Consider the following 23,719-nt stretch of genomic DNA (forward strand, 5'->3'; position numbering starts at 1 on the left):
TTGGTAAAACTTCATGGTAAATACCGAAGTTCCTAAATATTGTCTGAAGAGACTGATCTTCAACCTTCTGCAATGACTCGGCAAACGGTTGCTTTCACACTTTGGTGATGGACACGAAAGCATGTCAAGTTAAAATACGTTATCTACTTCATCTTTTTCCCTCCGCCTAGGCGTTTTGCACGACTACATATCGATGATTACAAAGGCCCTGATGGGGTTCATGGAAGAAGACATGTCGTCACTGTCAAGCATATCCTCTCGTATGGTCGGTTTCACGAAGTTAAATGCATATTGAACGCATTGAGTAGCGAACCGAATATCCAACAAGCAAACGTCCCATTCGAAATTCATCGTGAATCACCTCAACCCTAGTACAGCGCAATTGGTAGAGATATATATCTCTTCCCGGGTGATTCGAAACTGGCATACATGGCTCTATTCTTTTTTTTTTTTTTTTGGCATCTCAGAGGAAAACCAATATCAATTCTGTAGGAAAAATGACATTAAAGATGCCAAAAGTTTCGTACAGCGCTCATTTTAATGTCAAAAGTTTTGACCGGATCACTTAAGCGCCAAATCGGAGAAGAAACGATCACTTAAGTGTCACCGACAATAAATTTGGATTAAAAATATTACGTAGCTTTTATAATAAAATGTTTAATTGGACATGACTTTTTTATATTAAAAACGAGTCAACCTCAACTTCTGAGAATCCTGGAACTCGTCTCCATATAAAAAAAAAAGAAGACAAAGATGATGACAAAATCAACCAGTAGCGAAGAAACTCACAGAAGGGCATTTTGTGGAGAACATTTTAGGAAAAGCATCGACCAAGTATACCACAGGCTCTTTGCTTGACGCTCTTTCCTGCAAACAATTCAACACAAACTCATTCATTCTCCAACACCAGCCGAAACAAATAAAAGGGCGAAAAGAAGCAAAACCCGAAGAACTTCGTTCTCAGGATCGTCCTTGTCGTCCTTGAAAACATCATTTGGGTCCAACTCCATTGCCACCGCCAAAACTCCGCTTCCCTGAGAAGCGCCAGAATAGGACTCACGCGCAGAAATGTTGGAATTGCGAAGTGTCTGGGGTGGACTCTGGTTTATGGTCTTTCGCTCTTTGGTTACCCGCCTCACCTTTGGCGCTCTTTGGTCACCCACAGTCATGATGTTCTTCTTGGACTTCTGAGCCGACAACACAGTAATATTCGCCTTCGTCTTCGCTTTGTTGAAACGAACTTGAGCTGTCTGTCCTGCTCATGCTGTCCATTGCAAGATTCCGCTGTTAATTATGGGGGAAAACCGAATTAGGATTTCGAATTTGGCAAAATGCTTCATTGTCTGGTTTAGGGTTTATATTTGGGGCACAACATGTTATATATGCTGATTGGGTAAGCCGGCAAGCCACATTGGTTGGCGAAATTAATAAAATATTGTCACGTCGGATTTTCGGCAACCCAATTCAGAGTTGGCATTTAAGAGATCGTTTTTTTTAAATGGCATAGGAATGATCTGACGAAAACTTTTGAAATCAAAATGAGCACCGTACGAAATTTTTGGCACTAGAACTGTGTGCTCTTCCCCAATTCTATAAGCTATATCATGGGCCAAGTCATGGCTGTTTCGTACTTCATGTCTGTCTGCATTTTGCTGAAACAGAACAATTTTCTCTATTGAAGGCGTCAAATCAGAGTATCCTTATCCACCCCACAGAACGGAACAAGAGAAAACTGCCGTCTTTTGATGTCGTTAATTTAACCGCCGGACAGGGACATTGTCCGATCATGACGTCTCCTCGGATTTGAGTGGAGGAATATCACATTCTTTTGCGGGATGAATGAACCGTAAGATTGATCCCGAGAACCCAATTTCACACTCCTGCAAAGACTACATACTGGAAGATGTCCTTATGCACAAGCATAAAGTGCAATCTTTACTTAAATCAGCTCAACAACTGAATTCATTTCGGCGTATAGTTGCCACCATCACGGTGAGAGAATTGTTAAACATTTTCTCGCCGAAATAGAGGGAGGGGGATGAGAAAGGCTGAGGGAAATGGGTTTCCTACTCCTTGATCACCAAGTTAAAGGTTTGAGCAGAACAAATAATCACAGACTAGGGATTGATATAAAGATTAGATGAGGAAGGAGTAAGAGATGTGACAAAAGGCTGAGCGAAACGAGTCACTTTAGCAGTAAATGTGAACGGCTTGAAGAAGAGCTCAAACCCAAGATACTTCTACGTTGGTGAATCCCAAAGTAACAGAAAAAAACGTCCCTCGTGCATCTAAGGATATCACAAGACGGATAGATTCAAGCTAGCTACTTAGCCATCTTGTGAGATGTTAGCTAGCTGGACATGTACGATGTTTTGAGGAAAAACTACATCCAAAAGAATCTCCATGAACAGGGACTGACCTTTCTGGCATCTGTTGATTCGGTATCGATTTTCCTAAACCATCACTTTTGATGTCTACGAAATATTCTTACTTACACCAAAATGCGATTAATCTAGGGGAATAAAACTGAGAATTGCTTGCTCAAACAATGTCTGCTTCTGTATGTTTTCTCTGTGGCAGCAGGCTCGTAAACGTCAACGGAAATACTGAGAAGGAGAACACTTTCTCGCTATTATTTTTTCCAAAGCTCAAAGGATATGCTCCATATATTCCTCGCACAGCATAGTATTCATAAATTATATATAATCTTCATGGGACTGCGTCCATTCTCAACACATCACACAGTCCTCTCTGCACGTGAAAAAAGGAAAATGGCGCAGACATCTACCAAGCCCGAACAGCCCGCGCAGGTGGAAGGGAAGGAAACAGAAGTACCGGAGGAAGCGAAGAAGAAGAGTGATCCGATAGGCTTGCCATTCTATAAGCTTTTGAAGTATGCAGACGCGCTCGATTGGATTTTAATGGCTCTAGGGACCATAGGATCCGTCGTCCACGGGATGGCTCAGCCTGTTGGATATTTGTTGCTTGGCAAAGCACTAAATGCTTTCGGGAGTCATATCCAGGACACAGACGGCATGGTTAAAGCTCTGAAGAAGGTAGATAGCGGCACGGCACTTACAGTTCCTAGCTTACTGTCGACTGGTGGCTATATTTGTTCACGGCGCACCTTCAAGTACCAACTTACTGATTGCGGATGATTCACATACACCTTGCCATCAGAACTTTTCATAAATGTTTTTTCTTACTTTTTTTCAGGTTGTTCCATATGTGTGGTACATGGCCTTCGCAACTTTCCCTGCTGGAATTCTAGGTTGGCTTCTTTTGATTTTTTTGAGATGATGGAGATGCATAGGTTTTATTCAGTCGCAGAGTTGCAGTTTGTTGTTGGCATAAGCACTCGTTAGGGTCGCACTTAGGGCGGCGTTATTTCCACCCCATATATGACTAAATTCACTCACATTTGCAATCAAAAGACACAATTGCCCTTCAGGATTCAATTGCAATTTGTAGTGGTGGCTCCCGTTCCTCCGTTTTTCCTTTATTTATTTGTATTTCTATTGAGAATCTAGTTGTCATAATCAAACATTTTACATGTTTTGTTTTTGTTTATTGTGGGTATTTAATGTATATTAAAGGTACTATGTTTTCTTTTTAATCTTTACATTTTACTTCTGTAGAAATAATTCTTGTCAAAACGAGAAATTTCCAAGAAAATGTATATCAAGTCTCCTAATTAACTCATCAAACAATGTCTTTTTCCCTTACTACTGGCGATATATTTTTATATGAAGCATGGAGGACAGTGTAGGAGTATCTAGGAATACACTAAAAACATTGGTGTGAAAATTATGCATAATAATGATGATATTAAATTTGTCAATTTAAAATGATGAGATTTCAATAGCGTTTAAGAAAAATTCTTTTTATGCGATGTTTTTTTAAAATTAAATTTATCTTGAAAAGTTTCATGTTGGAGAATGTAACTGTGATTTTATTCTGAAAAATATTTAAAGAGGGTTTCTCGAAATTAGGTTTCTTGAAAGTTTTTCTTTCGACAAAACTAATCAAGAGGCTCATCGCTTAAATTGCAACTGAATGATTGGGGGGCAGTTTTGTCTTTTTGAAGAAAATTGGGTGGATTTAGTCATATATGAGTGGAAATAGCGCCTCCCTATATCATATAATTTTTTTTCGGGCTTTGATGAAACTGTGTCAATCTCTAGATCAGTAAGACAAGAAAATCAGTAGTTTATGACCTCGGCATTGCCTCTGCAAGCAAGTGTCCATAACCTCTCCAGATCAAAAAGACTACACGTTCTGAGAAACAGAACGCCTTGCCAGCAAAAGTTCACCTTAAGGTTTTGACTCATCTCTAAAAAAGACAAGCATGCACCGTGTTGCGTCGCAGGAAAATGCTTAAACTGCACTATCCAGATCGAAGCTTTTGCCTAGATACCAGCAAATATTAGAAAGACAAGATGGGGTTACTAGACCCACTAGAAATTGCTTAATTTCTTGTGTTACTCCCGAGCACACAGCTAACAAGCCAACCTTAAAGTAGAAAGCCCGTCCCAATCCCAGGAAAGCTGAACCATGGGTATCTTACTTACAATCAAAACATCCCTTCCTCTTCCTCCTTATAAGTTTTAAAAACAGGGGTATCTTTAGATCAAGTGCATATGTCAGTTTTTCGAGTGCAAAGTTTCTAATAATATGAGGGCTGGTGAAAGAGAAGTACCACATATTATGAACTGTGAATGTAAGGGATGATGCCTTCATCCTCAAACGTCGCATCAAGTTTTATGGGATCGGAAGTATCATATAATCATTAATCATATTGGACTGTTAGCAAAAGAGTTAGTAAGAAGCAATGGATTAACTACAAGAGAGAAAACTAAAAGTATAGAGAGTACGCGGTAACGTAGCATTCACATGGCTTCCAATTATCTGCAGAGATTGGATGCTGGATGTACACGAGCGAAAGACAAACAGCAAGAATCAGATTAGCGTTCCTGAGATCGGTCCTCAGCCAGGAGATTGGAGCTTTTGATACTGAATTGTCAAGTGGAAAAGTCATTGCCGGGATAAGTACTCACATGAGTGTAATTCAGGATGCTATAGGAGAGAAGGTGGCAATCTCTCCCTCAAATTGACTGCTTTTGAGCTTTCCCCACCGAAATTTGCCGATCATGCTAACATAACTTTTTTGCTAGCAGCTGGGGCACTTCCTTTCGTGCTTCGCCACTTTCTTTTCTGGAGTCTTGATTGCCTTCATTTGCAGTTGGGAAGTTTCACTGGTCACCTTGTTTGTAGTTCCCTTGATTCTACTAATTGGAGCCACCTACACCAAGAAAATGAATGCCATCTCAGCAGCCAAAATGATTTACCTATCCGAAGCTACTACTGTCGTGGAACAGGTGAAAAAACTTCTACCCTTTTTTATTGAAAATCTAAGAAAAGGGGAATCATCTGAAAACTTACGGGTTAAGGTTTGACAACGTACAGACCATATCTCATATAAAAACGGTCTTGGCATTTGTTGGAGAGGATCGTGCAATCAAGTCATTCTCAGAATGCATGGACAAGCAGTCTGTTATGAGCAGAGGAGAGGCACTACTAAAGGGAGTTGGAACAGGAATGTTTCAAACTGTGACCAACTGCTCTTGGGCACTAATTATATGGGTCGGAGCAATTGTGGTTACTGCTGGAAGATCTAGTGGAGGGAACGTCATAGCAGCAGTCATGAGCATCCTCTTTGGAGCTATGTAAGAAAAGTTTACCTTTCTTGTAGAGTTTTTGGATGTGATTGTTTTGTCTTACAGCGGCCAGAGAAGCAATCCAATGATGATCACCAAGCTAGTTATTCTGCAGATTACATGGGAAATAACATCATCTTCCGTGGGTTCTCTAAAGTTTTGTATGAATGCTTGTATGATGCATATTATTTTGAGCCTCATAAGAAGATATCTTTAAGAATCTTCAAATCATGAAGTGAAGAAGATATAACTCTGATTATGGACCGTGGCTTCTTTTGCATTCCAGCTCAATCACTTATGCTGCACCAGACATGCAAGTATTTAACCAAGCAAAAGCAGCAGGAAATGAAGTTTTCAAGGTGATCCAGAGAAAACCAATCATTAGCAACGCTTCAGGGGGGATCATATTGAAGGAAGTTGAGGGAAACATTGACATAAGGGACATTCACTTTGCTTACCCATCCCGAGAAGATAAAGTGATTCTTCAAGGTTTTACGCTGTCAATTCCAGCAGGAAAGACAGTGGCATTAGTTGGTAGCAGTGGGTGTGGGAAAAGCACAATCATATCCCTGGTTGCAAGATTCTATGATCCATCAAAAGGTCTGAAACCTTTATACTCCATGCTCTTGAGCTGATATTTGTTATCCTCTCCATATTATTCCCATGGTTTCATGCTTCTATTGCTCATACATTTTTTGTGCACAAAGGTTGCTGACAATGGGCTAATATTGCATGTTTTCAGGGGTCATTCTCATAGATAACCAAAACATCAAGAATCTTGATTTGAAGTTCCTACGGCAAAATATTGGAGCAGTTTCCCAAGAACCATCACTGTTTGCTGGCACTATCAAGGACAACCTTAAAGTAGGAAATATGGATGCAGATGACCAACAAATAGAGAACGCAGCAATGATGGCAAATGCACATGATTTCATTTCACAACTTCCAGATAAGTATTTGACAGAGGTAAAATGCAATCTCCTAGCAACAGATGTAAACGAAAGATGTCTCTCTTGAAAGTTCTCAAGCTCTCATTGGAAAAAAAAAAAAAGAAGGATTCTGAGTCAAATTCTGGTGCCAAAATGGTCTAGGTGGGGCAAAGGGGCTTCCAGTTATCAGGAGGACAAAAACAAAGAATTGCTATAGCCAGAGCCATTCTCAAGGATCCTCCAATACTTCTGCTCGATGAGGCCACAAGTGCTCTTGATTCGGAATCAGAGAAGCTGGTTCAAGAGGCATTGGAGAAGGCCATGCAGGGAAGAACAGTGATCTTGATTGCGCACAGATTGTCAACCATCATTAATGCAGATGAAATCGCGGTCGTAGAGAATGGACTGGTTAAAGAGACAGGAACACACAGTACCTTGTTGGATACCAGCAAATTTTACAACAGCTTATTCAACATGCAGAACATCAGTGTTGTTCGTGATGAAAGGTTGGCTGCCTCATAATAATTATTTCCTACTGTTTGTGTATGACGATTATATTGATAAAAACAGGTCCTCACTGGCCCATGTTGTTGATTGAATGACAGAACTGATATATCTTCGCAAGATTCTGAAATTGACCAACCCCATGGCTCACCTCAAAGCAGAGTTTTAAGTGAAAAAGGTGCAAAGACAGAAGAAAGCCTCAGAGAAGATCCTGAGCAAGAGGAGCACGAGAAAAGATTAGAAGCAGTCCACTTCTTTAGAATCTGGTTTGGGTTAAGGAGGAAGGAACTTGTCAAGACAGCCATAGGCTCCTTTGCAGCAGGTTTCTCTGGAATCTCAAAGCCTGTTTTTGGGTTCTTCATCATAACAATAGGTGTAGCATATTACCATGAACATGCCAAGCAGAAAGTTGGACGGTACTCAATCGCATTCTCCCTTATAGGGTTGCTATCATTAGTCTCTCACATCTTGCAGCATTACTACTTCGGTATGGTCGGTGAGAAGGCCATGACAAACCTTAGAAAAGCTCTCTTTTCAGGTATCCGTCACTCCTTTTTCCTAGCAGAGTCCTTTACAGTTCAATGCAGAAACTAATAGCCTCAAATTTGAGATTTTCCCCGAGTTATGAATCATTTTAGAGTACATTTTGCATTGATTATTCTAAAATCTTGCAGGTGTACTGCGCAATGAATTCACTTGGTTTGAGAAACCCGAGAACAGCATTGGGTTGCTTACTTCGCGAATCATCAATGATACATCCATGGTGAAAGTGATAATATCTGATCGCATGTCTGTAATTGTCCAATGCATAGCTTCTATACTGATTGCTACGGTAGTTAGCATGGTTGTAAACTGGAGAATGGGTCTAGTAGCTTGGGCTGTGATGCCTTGCCACTTCATTGGTGGGCTCATTCAAGCCAAGTCAGCCAAAGGATTTTCCGGCGACTCTGCGGCAGCACATCGCGAAGTTGTTTCCCTAACTTCTGAGTCGGCAACAAACATAAGAACTGTAGCATCTTTTTGCTATGAAGAGCAAATTCTGAGGAAAGCCAAGTCAGCATTGGAAGTCCCAAAGAAAGAGAGCAGGAGAACTAGTATCAAGTACGGAATAATTCAAGGATTCTCTCTTTGCTTATGGAACATTGCACATGCAGTTGCCTTGTGGTACACCACGGTCTTGGTCGATAGACGCCAAGCCTCATTCGAAGATGGCATAAGATCGTACCAGATTTTCTCTCTCACGGTACCTTCTATTACGGAGTTGTGGACACTGATCCCCACCGTAATATCGGCCATGAGCATACTCACTCCTGCATTCCAGACCCTCGACCGAAAAACTGAAATCGAACCAGATGTGCCGGAAAATACGCATCTTGGGAGGATCGAAGGAACTGCTGAGTTCCAGAACGTCAAATTCATCTACCCATCACGACCAGAAGTCACTGTTTTGAAGAACTTCACGTTGAAAATTGAAGCCGGGATGAAGGTAGCTCTCGTCGGGCCAAGTGGAGCTGGAAAGTCCTCTATTCTGGCCCTTCTGCTGAGGTTCTACGATCCTATGGAAGGAAAGGTGCTCATTGATGGGAAGGACATAAGAGAATACAATCTGAGATGGTTGAGGACACAAATAGGGTTTGTGCAACAAGAGCCCATCCTATTTAGTTCCTCCATTAGAGAAAACATCTGTTATGGAAACAGCGGAGCTTCGGAAGCTGAAATAATAGAGGCGACGAGGCAGGCCAACATACATGAGTTCATAAGCAGTTTGCCGGATGGCTACGACACCCTAGCCGGGGAGAAAGGCTGCCAACTTTCTGGGGGACAAAAGCAAAGAATAGCCATTGCAAGAACACTGCTGAAGAGGCCGGCAATGCTGCTCCTGGACGAAGCGACGAGCGCCCTCGATGCTGAATCCGAAAGGAGTATCGTGAGTGCTCTAGAAGCAGCAAATGAGTCCGATATCGGTGGCCTCTTGTCCCGGACCACCGTCATTACAGTAGCACATAGGCTGTCCACCATAGTAAAATCAGACTGCATCATAGTCATGGACAAGGGGGAGATCGTGGAGACAGGTCCCCATTCGACGCTGATCAGATCAGCAAGTGGAGTGTATTCCAGACTGTATAAGCTCCAGAGCTTCAAAGAATGATCAGGTACCTAGGTATGAGTTCTATCATGAGAATCGAATGAAGAATTACAGACGGATAGAACCAAAGAAAGATGGAAAAGCAGTAGAACTAGGAATGGTCGAATAACACACAGAAGGTGCACACTGGACTCCGAATGCATTTCTTCGAGTCCCGCATCGAGAATTATCATTCGTAGCAAATGAAATCTAACGTTTGCTTTCTTTTTCTGAAACTTTCTTCATAAGTAAGGAGTCTTAGCACCTCATGACAGCAGAATCAGTTCTGAATTCGTACTAGGTGATGATAGAGGGCTCAAATTACGAAATTTTGCAATGAAGAATCCACCAAGTCATAAAACCATCAATCTGACTTCGCTCCGGAAACTGATCGATCACCGTTTCACTTCATGCAAAACGTTGTTAACTCGATCATCCGTACAAACTGGACCGGGTTCGATTTAGTCCAAAAGGTGGCGAAACCAGCGCTAAATCCACCCATCGAGTCGCGAAATGCTGCCGCCAGATCGAACTAATCCGAACCGGCTCGACTGAACTGAATCGATCCCAAGCAAATCATAGCTCATTCAAAGGTTTGCATTAAAAAAGGATTTATCATGAGGTATCACTGTGTTACCTCCTGTCAAGAGAGACTGCAACAGAACAAATCAAGGAGAGAGAGAGAAAGACAGAGACAGAGAGAAGGAACGTGGAGAAATGAGTGGTGGAGGGGATGGGAGACAGAAGTACAGGAGGTGGACCAATACTGAACCAAACCTCCATTGCAGTAAGCAACGCGAGCTCCACGCTTCTCACTCTAGAACCCATTGTACTGCTTAGAAGAATAAATGAACGAAAAATACTTTCACATTTTTTAAAAATATTTAAATATAATTTATTGCTAACGAAGAAAATATATTTCATCAATTAATCATTCCAAGCGATATAAGTAATCATTTTTCAAAAAATATTTTTCAAATCATTCATTTTTCGCTAAATAAATGGAGCCTAAGCGGCTCATAATTACTCTATATTCTTTTATAGGAACTTGTTAATTGTAGATATTTTCAAAATTTGCTTGAGATTACGACAATTTTACCCAATCACATGCGAATTTTAGATATGACAATTGTCTCTCCCGTTTGCAAACTTGCTAATCTGACCAATTAGTTACTAACCAAACCACCTTAGAATTCTTAGTATTGTCACTCAAAGTTACATTTTCCATTGTGGTTAATAAATTTTCGTAGAGAACAAAATAAGTTTTCATTAACTTACTAATCATAATAAGTAAATTGGGAAAAGTAACTTTTCCTATATTGACTAGTAATTTTCTTTTTCAACGTACAATAATTTCCCTTATCGAATAGGGATAATATCACCAAAAACTCCAAACCAATACATCCGTGTCACATTTATCCCAAACTAATTTTTGCGGCACAAAAACTCCCAAACTAATAAACCCGCGCCACATTAACCCAAACAATTTTTTGTGTCGTACAAAATCCCAAACTGGTAACCGTGCCACATTTATCCTAATTTATGGTAAATCTCAAATTTATTTGGGTAAATGCGACATAGGTACACCAGTTTAGTGTAAATGTTGCATGAGTATACTAGTTCATAATGTTTTGTGACATAAAAAGTAATTTGGTATAAATGTGACACGAATATATATCAATTTGAGGTTTTTAATGGTATTAACCATATTAAATAGGGTTAATACCACAAAAAAATTTCAAATTAGTACACTTGTGATAATTTTACTCCGAACTAATTTTTTTACTACAAAAAATCTCAAACTGGTACATTTGTGATAAATTTATCCCGAATTATTTTTTTTACCATAAAAAACTCCACACTTGTATCCAATCCGACAGCCTCGCCTTGTGTCACTTCATCTCTGATCCGACGGTCAAAACGTCTCGGATCGACATTTTCGGGCAATCGGAACGGGGGAAGGGCCATCGCATGCCTTCATGAAGAGAGAGAGAGAGAGTGAGAGAGAGAACCATTTAGAGAATCAAAAGATGGAGAGGACCTAACTTAGGGACATAGCCTGTTTTTGCCATGCGAACCCGGGTGAAAGCAGCCGACGTTTTTCTAATTCGCCAACGCACATCGATTAGGACCACTTCGTGGGTCCGGACCCACGACAAATCACGGAACCCCACACCACTCTCTTCGATCCGACACTAAATGGGTCCGACCAATCTCTTGCAAGATCATTCGTTAGATTCCTTCGGAATATGCTTCTGAGAAGTGGAACATCGCGTGGGTTAAAAATGAAAAGCCGAAAGCCGTCGCTTGGAGAAAGTTTGGGGCATCATGACGATGAGAGTTTGGAAAGGAATCGAGCATCGCCAATTACATAGAAGACCACAAAATTGGCGCAATAGATTCGTGGGGTTGCTCATACGGACGAATCTAATCGTAGCGAATTGTCAACGGTCGTTAGTGGAGATGGATCTCATCATGGGATACGTATGATTTGATGGCAATGATCGTGTTTCATGTGTAGGACTCTCGCAGATACGAAATTTTCCATGCATATTTAATTTTGAGTGGTGGAAAAAGTTAGATATGCATCATGAGGGTTTAATTAGATTCCTTTTATTTATCTAGCCCGAAGGAAAGAAGAATATCTAATGAAATCTTATCGAATCTCGCATAGTTGACAAGTTAGGCGGAACTTCACTTGCGAAAAGGTGGGGTCGCCCAGAACTCAAGTGATGTCTTGTGATTGCCCGAGTTCGCATTAGCCGAGCCAAACGATGTAAATCCGACGTCGCTGGCTCGGCATCGCGCTTCGAGGCCGGTCTCTTCACGAGCATCGATCTCTCTATCTTCCGAAAGTCCCTCTTTCATCCGTCTCAAATTTCGTCACGGATGACATGACTAGATGAATTTGGAGGAGCCTAGGAAGAATTCCAAAAACCGTAGCAACCAAAACGCCTCAAGCTGCCACCTTCGCGAAGCATCCTTGCTGACTTTGTCCATCCAATGGGCGAAGCGAAGATCTATTCTCGCGCAACCTGCCGAATCCCAGATTTGAAAATGTTAAAAAATAAATAAATATATATATAAATGAATAAATAAAAGGGTTAATATTTAAAGGTTAATACCGCGAAAAACCCAAACCGGTACATTTATGGCAATTTTATCCTAACTTAATTTTTTTATCATGAAAAATTTTAAATTAGTACACCTGATATGCTTTTCATCCGGGTCCTTACCAGTTTGAGATTTTTCATAGTATTACCTTAATTTTACTCGGTTCAATCATCAAAATCTGCGCAAAAGAGAGAAAGATGTCTAGAAAAATTCAACACCGTTAGATTCATCGAACCTGGACATGCACACGCACACCGGACATTCCAAGACTTTTCCTCTTTATATTAAACCGCCGTTCTGGCGGACTTCTAGCTGCAGCCAACCACGGTCTCTCTCTCGATCTCGAACGCGCTCAGCTCGCACCGAGGTCCAAGAATCTTGGGGTCGCCTATGGCTCCCGCCGCCGCCACCGCGACGACCCGGGTCGAGCCGGAGAAGGTGCTGGCGAGGAGGAACGAGGAGCTGGAGCGGGAGCTGCGGGAGAGCCGGGAGCGGGAGGGGCGGGCGCGGGACGAGCTGCGGAGGACGGCGGAGCGGCTGCGGGTGGCGGAGGAGGCGGAGGAGCGGCTCTGCTCGCAGCTCGGGGAGCTGGAGGCCGAGGCCGTGGTGCAGGCGCGCGAGTACCGGGCGCGGGTGGTGCTCCTGATGGAGCAGCTGTCGCAGGCCCAGCGGCTCCTCCAGGCCCCCTCCGTCTCCCTCCCCGCCGGCAAAGATCAAGCCTGCGCTTGAAACGGAACATGTATACTGTGAACATGTATTCCTTCTGTTTCTTCCCTACTTTCTGAGGTTGTCGGAGTGGCTTCTTGCTTTTCCGTCGTGCGAAGTCAGTAAATACGGTCAGGTTTGGGATCGATAGGCGAGGAGGAAGAGGAGGAGATCTTGGCGTCTGTGTAGTTTGATGGGATTTCCCTCTCCTCCATGGGATCTTCATCTTCTTGTTGGGTTCATTTCGTTAAGATTTTTGACTTCGTGATGATTGAATGCGGTGCAAAGTTCTCTTTTCTGTTCGTTTTTTCTTGACTTTAGGTAAGTTTTCCGGTTCTGCATTCTTTGTGCTGGCACGTGAGAACAACTCGAGAACAAACCCCTCTTTCCTTGACACCATTCGTTTAGGACATTAAAAGGGAGAAACTTATCATCCGGGCCCCCTCTTCCTCCGGTAGCTTCTCACCCGGTATCTCTCGGCCCGCGTCGACCGGATCCATCGAGCCGTCGATCACGCGGGCCCCCCTCGACCCTGATCGGCCCGGATCGGTCTAGCCGTAATTTCACGTGGGCCTCTCGTGATCCGACGACCGCGGTTGCGCCGGATCTTTGGGCGAGAGTGTTTCTCCATCCTCTCCCTCCTCTAGAGAAGGCGAGTCGATGAGCTATGCAAGGTTCCATTTGGCGAGATGCGCACGCATCTCCGGGGTTCCAAAAATCCCATTAGGCGGTAAACATAAGAAGCAGGGACGCAACGACGCCACGTCGATACAATATACCCCCAAGAAAAGAATCGTTTCCTCATCCATGACGCACGCTTTTACCGCAAAACCCGCAAAGGAAAAAGCGTGTGGGGGGTACTTGTGGCTTTCCCACAATCCCCCTCTTCGCCATTGAAGATGACAACCGAGTTGCTTCCTGATCAGAATCGAAGGATAAGCAATTGGTCCCATGCAAAGAAAAAAAGGGCGAGAGAAATTGGAAAACGTCCTGCTCTACCAAAAGTGCATCCGTGATGAGAATGACTTTCTTTTTTCTTTAGGGAGTGAGATTATTCCCATTTTGTTGCCCCTCTATTATAAATCGACCTTGGTGTATAAGAAAACATCTGAATGGCGGAAAAATAAAGCGGGAAGAACCGGATTCGATTCTTGCTAGGTATGATCGACCTCTCTGACAGCGAGGCCGTGATTAAAGTAATCTCTCGCAAATCCCCGATTTTTCGCGCCTTCCGCCTCAAATCCGATGGGTTAATGTGAGGAATGAAAGTTAGCCAAGCATGGCACCTATCTTTTATACATAAAATAAAAGAAAATAAAGAAAAAGAGAGAGAGAATACTAGGAGGTAAGCCTCTTTCCGGCTAAACAGCTAGGAGAAAATGTTGCTCCCCGAGGTGAGCATCAATTGAAAAATGTTTCATTAGAGACGGATCTACACGTATTAAGGGCCCATCATGACAACGAAATCAAAAGCAATGCGCATTTCGTCGACGGCAGTTGCTTCATCAGGATGGCGACGCACACGACCTTTCACAATCTGGGCGCAAAAAGCAAGAAAGATTGGACCTTTTCCAATTCGGGACGGCAGGAATTTCCTAATAAGAAAGATAAAGATAATAGATATGGGCTTCGAAAAGCACACAATGAAGAATTGCCATTCATTGGGTAGCCCCGCGACCTTGGCGACGGTCAACGTTCTCTCGTCTTGCGCACGGTATAGTTAGGTTTTGAAAAGAAAGACGAGTCAATTAATAGCGTAACCTCAATGGCCAACGCCTAATGGTAGGAGCTAGTAGTATTCCACAAACGAGAGGTCACGATGCTGATATCGCTTCGGAGATCGATGCATGTATTCAGCTGTGAGCAAATGAATTTTAGTCCTCCTACATCCCAACACGACGAGATAACAAGTTTGTCAATTTTGAATCTTTGGATCGCCGACCACGGGCAGTGTTAAATAATTGTGATTTAAATCAAACAATTCGTACTAGATGTGGATGTGATATTGGGAAAGGTTGGTTAAGTCGATCGCCCCTGATAACTCTTTGGTGAGCAAATGGCAACCCAAGAACGAAAACGAAGGAAAAGTAAGGGAAGAGAGAGAACTCTCCTTAAACTTTGAAATGAATCACCGCGTTGAAAATTTTGGTCTTCTTAGACAAAATTGTAAGGAGGCAAGCACGTTGAATTCTCAATTTCTCATTGGGTCGCACGTTGAAATTTTCCCTATCTTGTACAAGTGTGATTCACATCCAAAGATCTCATTAGCTTTGACTTTTACTCTTGACTTTTAGCTTTTGAGTTTTATTTTTGTGTTAAAAGTGTGAGATTTTTACTCTAGAACACAAAAAAAAAAATTCCAAAAATAAATGAATGTTAAAACTCAAAATGACCAAGATTTTTCCGCAAGTTTGATAAATTAGATTATTATTTTTATTTTGAGGAAAACTGGAATGTGGCTTACAGCCCTTCAAAACACATCAAAGTAGAACAAGGTCTAACTGTGCAACGAAATCACACGATGTAGTCCTCGAATTATAGTATGAACTTTCGATTAAAGCGAGATTTCAAGATTGTGAATTTTCTTAAGTCAACATTTTTGTATATTGGCATCCTAAAAATGTTTTTTCTCTTCTTTATGACACAAAAAGTTATGAGATTACTATAGCACCGCGTTAGAATTTTCAATAGCCACAAGGGAATTTCCCAAAGCTTTAAAGAAACACGAGTACACCATTTCAACGCCTCTCAAGCAAAAAGTAAAACATTTCGACATCGATTATTGACAAAGATGATTGGAATTTTCTTTTCCCTTGGGCCAAACTACAAGCTTTCATGGGCAAAAGTACACCACAAGTCTGTAAGCTTGTGTCACGGCGATCACTTTGGTGCCATAACTTTTTCGGATCACTTTGGTGCCAACTTTTTGAAAAACGATCATTTTAGTGACCGCCAATGCTGATGTGGCTCGTCGGAAATCCGATGTGGCGGCCCGACACGGCTCATGGGAGAGGTCACGGCTTGCTAGGAGAGGTCGATCGGCATTAAAAACAAAAACGACGCCATTTAGCCGGACGCGTGTACTTTTTAAAAAAAATTATATTATATTATATTAAAAAATTATTTAAAAGTCCTCAGTCGTGAATAATTGTGATTCAAATAAAACATTTTCGTAGCGGATGTGGATCTAATATCAGGAAAGGTCGGATAAGTCAATCACCTCGTTGAATATTGTAACGAGGCAAATTGTAGCGAGGCAAGCATGTTGAATTCTCAATTCCTCATAGGGTCCCATGATGCATTCTCAATTTCTCATTGGGTTTAGCTTGTTTTTGAGTTTTATTTTTGTGCTAAAAGTGTGAGATTTTTACTCTAGAACACAAAAAAAAAATTTCCAAAAATAAATGAATGTTAAAACACAAAATGACCAAGATTTTTCCGCAAGTTTGATAAATTAGATTATTATTTTTATTTTGAGGAAAACTGGAATGTGGCTTACAGCCCTTCAAAACACATCAAAGTAGAACAAGGTCTAACCGTGCAACGAAATCACACGATGTAGTCCTCGAATTATAGTATGAACTTTCGATTAAAGCGAGATTTCAAGATTGTGAATTTTCTTAAGTCAACATTTTTGTATATTGGCATCCTAAAAATGTTTTTTCTCTTCTTTATGACACAAAAAAGTTGAGATTACTATAGCACCGCGTTAGAATTTTCAATAGCCACAAGGGAATTTCCCAAAGCTTTAAAGAAACACGAGTATACCATTTCAACGCCTCTCAAGCAAAAAGTAAAACATTTCGACATCGATTATTGACAAAGATGATTGGAATTTTCTTTTCCCTTGGGCCAAACTACAAGCTTTCATGGTAACCTTCGCAAAGCAAACGGTAAAACATGGTTTTGGTATTACAGTGGGCGAAACCATCGCATTTCGGATAATAAACGAAAGATAACTTCATATTAAAGATGTTTCGAAGCCTACGGAAACAGATAGCCTGTATGTATGACTTCTTTCTACCTTAGTCGTAAGGATTAAGTAGATGTGATCGCCAAAAGTTTCCAATATGATGGCCAAAACAAGAAAAGAGCTTACTCCAGAGAGATCTGAAAAGAAACTATCCTGCAGCCATATCGAGTGTAAACGAGATGATGGAAAGCTTAAGCCTCCGCTGAAGAAGCTTGCGATTAGATAGAAGCCAAAAATTGCTTGACACCCCGATGTCTAACAGCTCTATGAAGCAAAAAGTAATCTCAAGAGAGCTGGCTCTAGGCATCACTCTTCGACATCTCATGAGATGCAGCTTAACACCAAGAAGCCTCCGATGCTAGCATGGGCTTCCCTTTCTCAATGTTCACCTAGTTTATGCTCTCGCTGAGGGGTTCCAAAAATCGCATTAGGCGGTAAACATAAGAAGCAGGGACGCAACGTCGCCACGTCGATACAATATCCCCAAGAAAAGAAATGAAACCTCCTCGTCCATGACACGCACGCTTTCACCGCAAAACCCGCAAATGAAAAAGCGTGTGGGGGGGGTGGACCTTGTGGCTTTCCCACGATCCCCCCCTTCGCCATTGAAAATGACGACCAAGTTGCTTCCTGATCAGAATCGAAGGATAAGCAATTGGTCCCAGGCGAAGAAGAAAAAGAGGACGAGAGAAATTGGAAAACGTCCTGCTCTACCAAAAAGTGCACCTGTGATGAGAATGACCTTTTTTTTTCTTTAGGGAGTGAGATTGTTCCCATTTTGTTGCCCCTCTATCATGATTCGAAAACATCTGAACGGCGAAAAATAAAGCGTGAAGAACCGGATTTGATTCTTGCGCGATGCAGCCGACCTCTCTGACTGCGAGGCCGTGATTAAAGCAATCTCTCGCAAATCCCCGATTTTTCGCGCCGTTCCGCCTCTAATCCGATGGGTTAATGTGAGGAATGAAAGTTAGCCAAGCATGGCACCTATCTTTTATACATAAAATAAAAGAAAATAAAGAAAAAGAGAGAGAGAATACTAGGAGGTAAGCCTGTTTCCGGCTAAACACCTAGGAGAAAATGTTGCTCCCGAGGTGAGCATCAATTGAAAAATGTTTCATTAGAGACGGATCTACACGTATTAAGGGCCCATCATGACAACGAAATAAAAAGCAATGCGCATTTCGTCAATGCCAGTCGCTTCATCAGGATGGCGACGCACACGACCTTTTCGCAATCTGGGTGCAAAAAGCAAGAAAGATTGGACCTTTTCCCATTCGGGACGGCAGGAATTTCTTAATAAGAAAGATAGAGAAAGATAATGGATACCGGCTTCGAAAAGCACAAGGTGAGAATTGCCGTTCATTGGGTAGCCCCGCGACCTTGGTCAACCGACCCCGCGACCTTGGCGACGGTCGACGTCCTCTCGTCTTGCGCACAGTATAGTTAGGTTTTGAAAAGAAAGACTAATCAATTAATAGCGTAACCTCAACGCCCAACGCCCAACGCCTAATGGTAGGAGCTATAGTTGTATTCCATAAACGCGAGGTCACGATGATGATATCGCTTCCGGGGATCAATGCATGTATTCAGCTGTGACCAAATGAAATTTAGACCTCCTACATCCCAACGAGATGAGACAACAAGTTTGTCACTCTCGAATCTTTGGACCGCCGACCACGGACAGTCGTGAATAATTGTGATTCAAATAAAACATTTTCGTAGCGGATGTGGATCTAATATCAGGAAAGGTCGGATAAGTCAATCGCCCCTGATAACTCTTCGGTGAGCAAATAGCGACCCAAAGATAGAAACAAGGGAAAAGTAAGGGAAGAAAGAGAAGTCTCTTGAAACCATTGAAAGGAATCACCTCGTTGAATATTGTAACGAGGCAAATTGTAGCGAGGCAAGCATGTTGAATTCTCAATTCCTCATGGGGTCGCATGATGCATTCTCAATTTCTCATTGGGTCGCACGTTGAAATTTTCCCTATCTTGTACAATATGCATCACATCCAAAGATCTCATTGGCTTTGACTTTTACTCTTGACTTTTGGCTTTTGAGTTTTATTTTTATGTTAAAAGTGTGAGATTTTTACTCTAAACACAAAAAATTCCAAAAACAAATAGATATTTAACACTCAAAATGGCCTAGAATTGTCCGCAATTTTGATAAATTAAATTATTTTTTGTTTATTTTGGAAGAAACCGGAATGTAGCTTAAAGCCCTTCAAAACACATCAAAGTCGAATAAGGTCCAATCGTGCAACGAAATCACACGATATGGTCCTCGAATTATAGTATGAACCTTCAATTAAAGCGAAATGTGGAGATTGCGAATTTTCTTAATTCAATATTAGAGTATATAATATGCTTTTTTTTTCTTTATGACACAAAAAACGTATGAGATTACTATCGCATCGCGTTAGAATTTTCAATAGGCACAGGGGAATTTCCCAAAGCTTTAGGGAAACACGTCTCTCTAAGTATACCATTTCAATGCCTCTCAAGCAAAAAAGTAAAACATTTCGACATCGATTATTGACAAAGATGATTGGAATTTTCTTTTCCCTTGGGTCAAACCACAAGCTTTCGTGGTAACCTTCACAAAGCAAACGGTAAAACATGGTTTTGGCATTACAGTGGGCAAAACCATCCCATTTCAGATAATAAACGAAAGATAACTTCATATTAAAGATGTTTCAAAGCCTACGGAAACAGAAAGCCTATATGACTTCTTTCTACCTTAGTCGTGAGGATTAAGTAGAAATGAGCTCGCCAAAAGTTTCCATTATGCTGGCCAAAACAAGAAAAGAGCTTACTCGAGAGAGATCTGAAAAGAAACTATCCTGCAGCCATTTCGAGTGTAAACGAGATGATGGAAAGCTTAAGCCTCCGCTGAAGAAGCTTGCAATTAGATAGAAGCCAAAAATTGCTTGACACCCCAATGTCTAACAGCTCTATGAAGCAAAAAGTAATCTCAAGAGAACTGGCTCTAGGCATCACTCTTCGACATCTCATGAGATGCAACTTAACACCAAGAAGCCTCCGATGCTAGCATGGGCTTCCCTTTCTCAATGTTCACCTAGTTTATGCTCTCGCTGAAGAACTGTCTAACTAAAATATCAAAAAAAGAAAGAGGGAAAAGTATCCGAGAAGTCCTAGACCCCGTTCAAATCACCCATATGAAGGTTCCTTCCCCACTAAAGGTACCACCATCAAAGTTCATAGCCCTCAACCACGACTTGATTATACGACACCCCTGAAGAAAGTAGATGGTGCAAAATAAAAATGAATTAAGTCACTCTTACTTTAGAATCTTTCAAATGCCAACCAGTGTGGTGGCAAATGTGATCTACAGCTTCCTTGCACCTTTCAGCTGAGGATCTCTGTACCACAAAATACATCCAAATCAATTGGTTGATGGATAATATAGTCAGTCATACTATGCATTTATGTTGATTCAGACCTCTGAATGTGATCGAGAATGAGAAGCCTTGGTCCTGGAGGAATGTTCACATCTCTTAGAGCACTGCAATACACAAGAAAGATGGATAAAATGCCAAATACAGCCAACATCAAAATAAAAGCATTCAACACAGATATGCATCACAATATGATCCTGAATTGTATGCAGCAAAAGAGATGAGAGTAAACAAGAAACAACTTGCCTATCAGTGAGTAGAGGCAATGTCGTATCTGTTAGAAGGCCTTTCTTAAAGTTTTTCTCATAATTCTGAAGGCCAAGGTTCGTCAACATGCTTCTTGTTCGAGAGTAGTAGACATCTTCCACAGGAGGCTGAGAGAATTTCTGCCCTAGCTGCACAAGCCACAAAAATTTGGTCTGTTTAACTCGCACCTCTAAATGTTATTAGATCCGTCAAAATGACTCATTAATCATCATCAAAGGGCCAAACTCAAAATCCCATGAGGCTATTTCCAAATAATACATGAGCTGATGTATCCATACAAAGGGAAACCCTCAGGATATCCATATTGACCGACATTCATCTTGAAAAGCTGCAATGAATTGTCATAAACCATACATAGAGCAGCGATTGCTGCTATACTATTCAGAATTGCAGGTTCTAAGTATTGGATCTTCACCTTGAAAAGTCCACCCTGAACAAGTGCAAAGAAAAGCCCCGAAGTAACTGCATTTGCCGCCTGATTTGGGCCACCCATGCCACTGACCAAAGTGAACATGGCTCCAGAACCAAAAGCTGCTACCATACTGCAGTGACAATATAATAGTTAGAGTAAGAGCAAAGAGAAAATCACAAACACACGAAATCCAGCTATCTATGGTCAATAATGTCCAAAGTAAGACAAAAGCTGTGATCCTGAATAATACTTTCGAATGTCTTAAGGCAACATGAAACCAGCTTTTAGGGGTTACTTCATCAAGTCCTATGATAAGCACAAATCATCTAAACAGAACCAAAAAGCACCTTAAGTTGCAGCTGCACTCTTCAAATACTCTATACTTCACTAAATTTATAGAGGAGAATTTTTTAAGTAACTAAGTATCTGGACAAAGAATCCACTATTACACATTCGAACTAACTAGCTTGGAGACAAGGACTGTGCCTGTATGTGTGAGAAGGGGGCAATTGACCCCACTGAAGTTATTGATTTTTCCTACAGCATGTATAGATTCTTTAGTTAGTCACCAATTTGATACTATCATGATTTTGACTCCCATTACTATTAAACACCATTAATTCAACCTAAGTAGAGTTTGAACAGCTCAAATTACAACATAAAAGAGTGGAATTAAATGTACTCATCACAATTTTCCTGTCTTGCTATAAGAAGATACAATGTTTGCAAATGTATTAAAAAAATATCCATTATGTAAGTGCAGAATTGCTGAGCCGCTCGTATTCAACTTCCATATCCTCACTACTTGAGCTTGACTTGATTGTTCACGAGTTCAAGAAGCTTAATTATCAAATGAATCAAGGTCGAGCTTAGTAATACTTCATCAAATAGGCTTGCAAGCCAAATCAGTGTCTCCGCCGTATATAATTCACCACTCTAGGTTCCCCAATTGTCTTTTGGCAATTAATTTTATAATTTTTTATTGTATCGTGAATCGGAAATGATAGGAGAGGAGGCAAATTATTAACAAAAATCACCTGGACTGGACATCTTCCTTCCCCCTCAACCTCTTCATGACACAGGAAATGCCAGCATTGACACCCGTCATGACAGCAAAATTGCGAGCTTGTATCAAGGGACCCCCGGATAGAGCCTGTAGAAAAGAAAACCCATTTGTTACGTTCCACTGTTCTCTGTCCTTCAGGACAAAATAGAGCAATGCTCTATTTCACAGCAGTCGACATTGACATCTAAAGTACTTCAACAACTCACTCCATAGATTTCCAATATCTAAAGTACCTCAATGCTCGCTCTTTCAGACCAAAAAGAGCAACTCAAGAGTTCAACCAACTCAATGGACACTACATGTACCGGCGACATTGAAGCTGATAACAAAACTTACAGAAGTCAACATTCGATACAGGGCGAAAATCGCATTACCATTCTTCGATTTTGTAACTTAGTTCGCTATAGACCGCACTTTCTCCAGCATTCCAGCATGACATATAGCAAGTATCACCGCTCATTTTCTCACCAGTGTTATCAATCGCCCCAGAACTCATTATACCATCAATGTTACAAACATGAGGTTCTTAAGCAGAATTCCAAAATTCAATCACACTACAAGCTCCAAATCAGACTTCCCCGAGCCACAACATCAATACCAAAACATGGCTCAAGGACTTGACCTGACCTAATCAGAGAACGGACGAGAAATCGGGAGGAAAATCGAAAACCTAACCGACCTGAGCCTGCTTGAGCGAGGCCATGGCTTGGGGGTTGAGGTTGGCGCCCGGGGGAGGGCCGAGGGAGGCGGAGACGTCGTTGGTGAGGGTGCCCATGATGGCGCCGATGGCGGCGCCCTGGGCGGAGCCGGTGGCGGTGACGACGGCGGCCTCGACGGGGAGGGACTGCTTGGAGAGCCAGTCCTTGAAGCCGGCCTCGATCTCCTTGAAGCGAGACTGGAGCTGCTCGATGGGGTTGTTAGGGGGCAGGAGCTTGGAGACGACGACCCCGTGCTTGCCCTGCTCCATTTCTCCTCGAAGTCTTCGGCGGCGGAGGACGGTGGTTTTCTGGCGTCGGGTGTTGGCGGAGGACGGCGGAGGAGGAGGAGGAGGAGGTTGTTGCAGGGGTTTTAGCGGGGAGGTGTGGAATAGTGGATGGGCTTAGGCAGCAACAAGAAGAAGCTCGGTGCATTTTTGTAATTTCCGCTCCATCTGCCGACCATAGATAAAATTGTCCAAAAACACCTCGATGGATTCCATTTTTATCGATCCAACCATGAACTTTTCAATTTTATTAATTAATTTTTAAATATTTTTTAATTGGCATAAACCTTTACGCTCTTAATTTTGTAAGTATCTACAGGACAAACAACTTTGCTTCGGCTTTTACAAGTGGCGTGGAGGCACCATTTGTCGCGTCTATTGGCTAAATTTAACAATGCTTGTACTTACATCTATCTCTAAAAGTGCATGTCCGAATAAAATTTTTATTTATGATATTTTGCTTTCTCTAAATTTTTCCGCAAAGAACATTTTGACCTTTTT

The 23,719-nt window shown here is 41.7% G+C and overlaps 3 protein-coding genes and 1 long non-coding RNA gene across 6 annotated transcripts; 2 read left to right on the plus strand and 2 right to left on the minus strand.

Moving 5' to 3' along the window:
• Nucleotides 1–4,774: 4,774 nt before the first annotated feature.
• On the minus strand, nt 4,775–6,956 carry LOC115661478 (uncharacterized). Its single transcript, XR_008815504.1, has 3 exons — nt 6,176–6,956; nt 5,742–5,826; nt 4,775–5,302 (listed from the first exon to the last, which is right to left on the minus strand). It is a non-coding gene; the product is annotated as an uncharacterized LOC115661478 (long non-coding RNA).
• An 11-nt stretch (nt 6,957–6,967) lies between these two features.
• On the plus strand, nt 6,968–9,511 carry LOC115661477 (ABC transporter B family member 14-like). Its single transcript, XM_056307003.1, has 3 exons — nt 6,968–7,152; nt 7,252–7,688; nt 7,825–9,511. The coding sequence occupies exons 1-3, from the start codon at nt 6,968–6,970 to the stop codon at nt 9,297–9,299; spliced, it is 2,097 nt and encodes a 698-aa protein (XP_056162978.1). The 3' UTR covers nt 9,300–9,511.
• Nucleotides 9,512–12,677: 3,166 nt separating this feature from the next.
• Nucleotides 12,678–13,397, plus strand: LOC115661475 (protein RESPONSE TO LOW SULFUR 3-like). Its single transcript, XM_030583753.2, has one exon. It carries the CDS (start codon nt 12,780–12,782, stop codon nt 13,116–13,118), a length of 339 nt encoding a protein of 112 aa, XP_030439613.1. The 5' UTR covers nt 12,678–12,779; the 3' UTR covers nt 13,119–13,397.
• A 3,632-nt stretch (nt 13,398–17,029) lies between these two features.
• Nucleotides 17,030–23,344, minus strand: LOC115661473 (chloroplastic import inner membrane translocase subunit HP30-2). 3 transcript variants are annotated; one of them, XM_056307077.1, is made up of 7 exons: nt 22,916–23,344; nt 22,208–22,323; nt 21,174–21,300; nt 20,738–20,886; nt 20,536–20,598; nt 20,378–20,455; nt 17,030–17,220 (listed from the first exon to the last, which is right to left on the minus strand). In XM_056307077.1, the coding sequence occupies exons 1-6, from the start codon at nt 23,201–23,203 to the stop codon at nt 20,422–20,424; spliced, it is 777 nt and encodes a 258-aa protein (XP_056163052.1). In that variant the 5' UTR covers nt 23,204–23,344; the 3' UTR covers nt 17,030–17,220; nt 20,378–20,421. The 3 variants fall into 3 exon arrangements, with proteins under 3 accessions (XP_056163052.1, XP_056163053.1, XP_030439612.1); XM_056307078.1 differs by lacking the exon at nt 17,030–17,220 and adding an exon at nt 19,607–19,915; XM_030583752.2 differs by lacking the exon at nt 17,030–17,220 and having other exon boundaries at nt 19,948–20,455.
• Between the last annotated feature and the right edge of the window lie 375 nt (nt 23,345–23,719).

This window comes from Syzygium oleosum, unplaced genomic scaffold (genome assembly GCF_021117445.2).
Source record: "Syzygium oleosum isolate NSW1041296 unplaced genomic scaffold, Sole_v2.1 Sole_v2.49, whole genome shotgun sequence".
Classification (NCBI taxonomy): Eukaryota; Viridiplantae; Streptophyta; class Magnoliopsida; order Myrtales; family Myrtaceae; genus Syzygium; species Syzygium oleosum.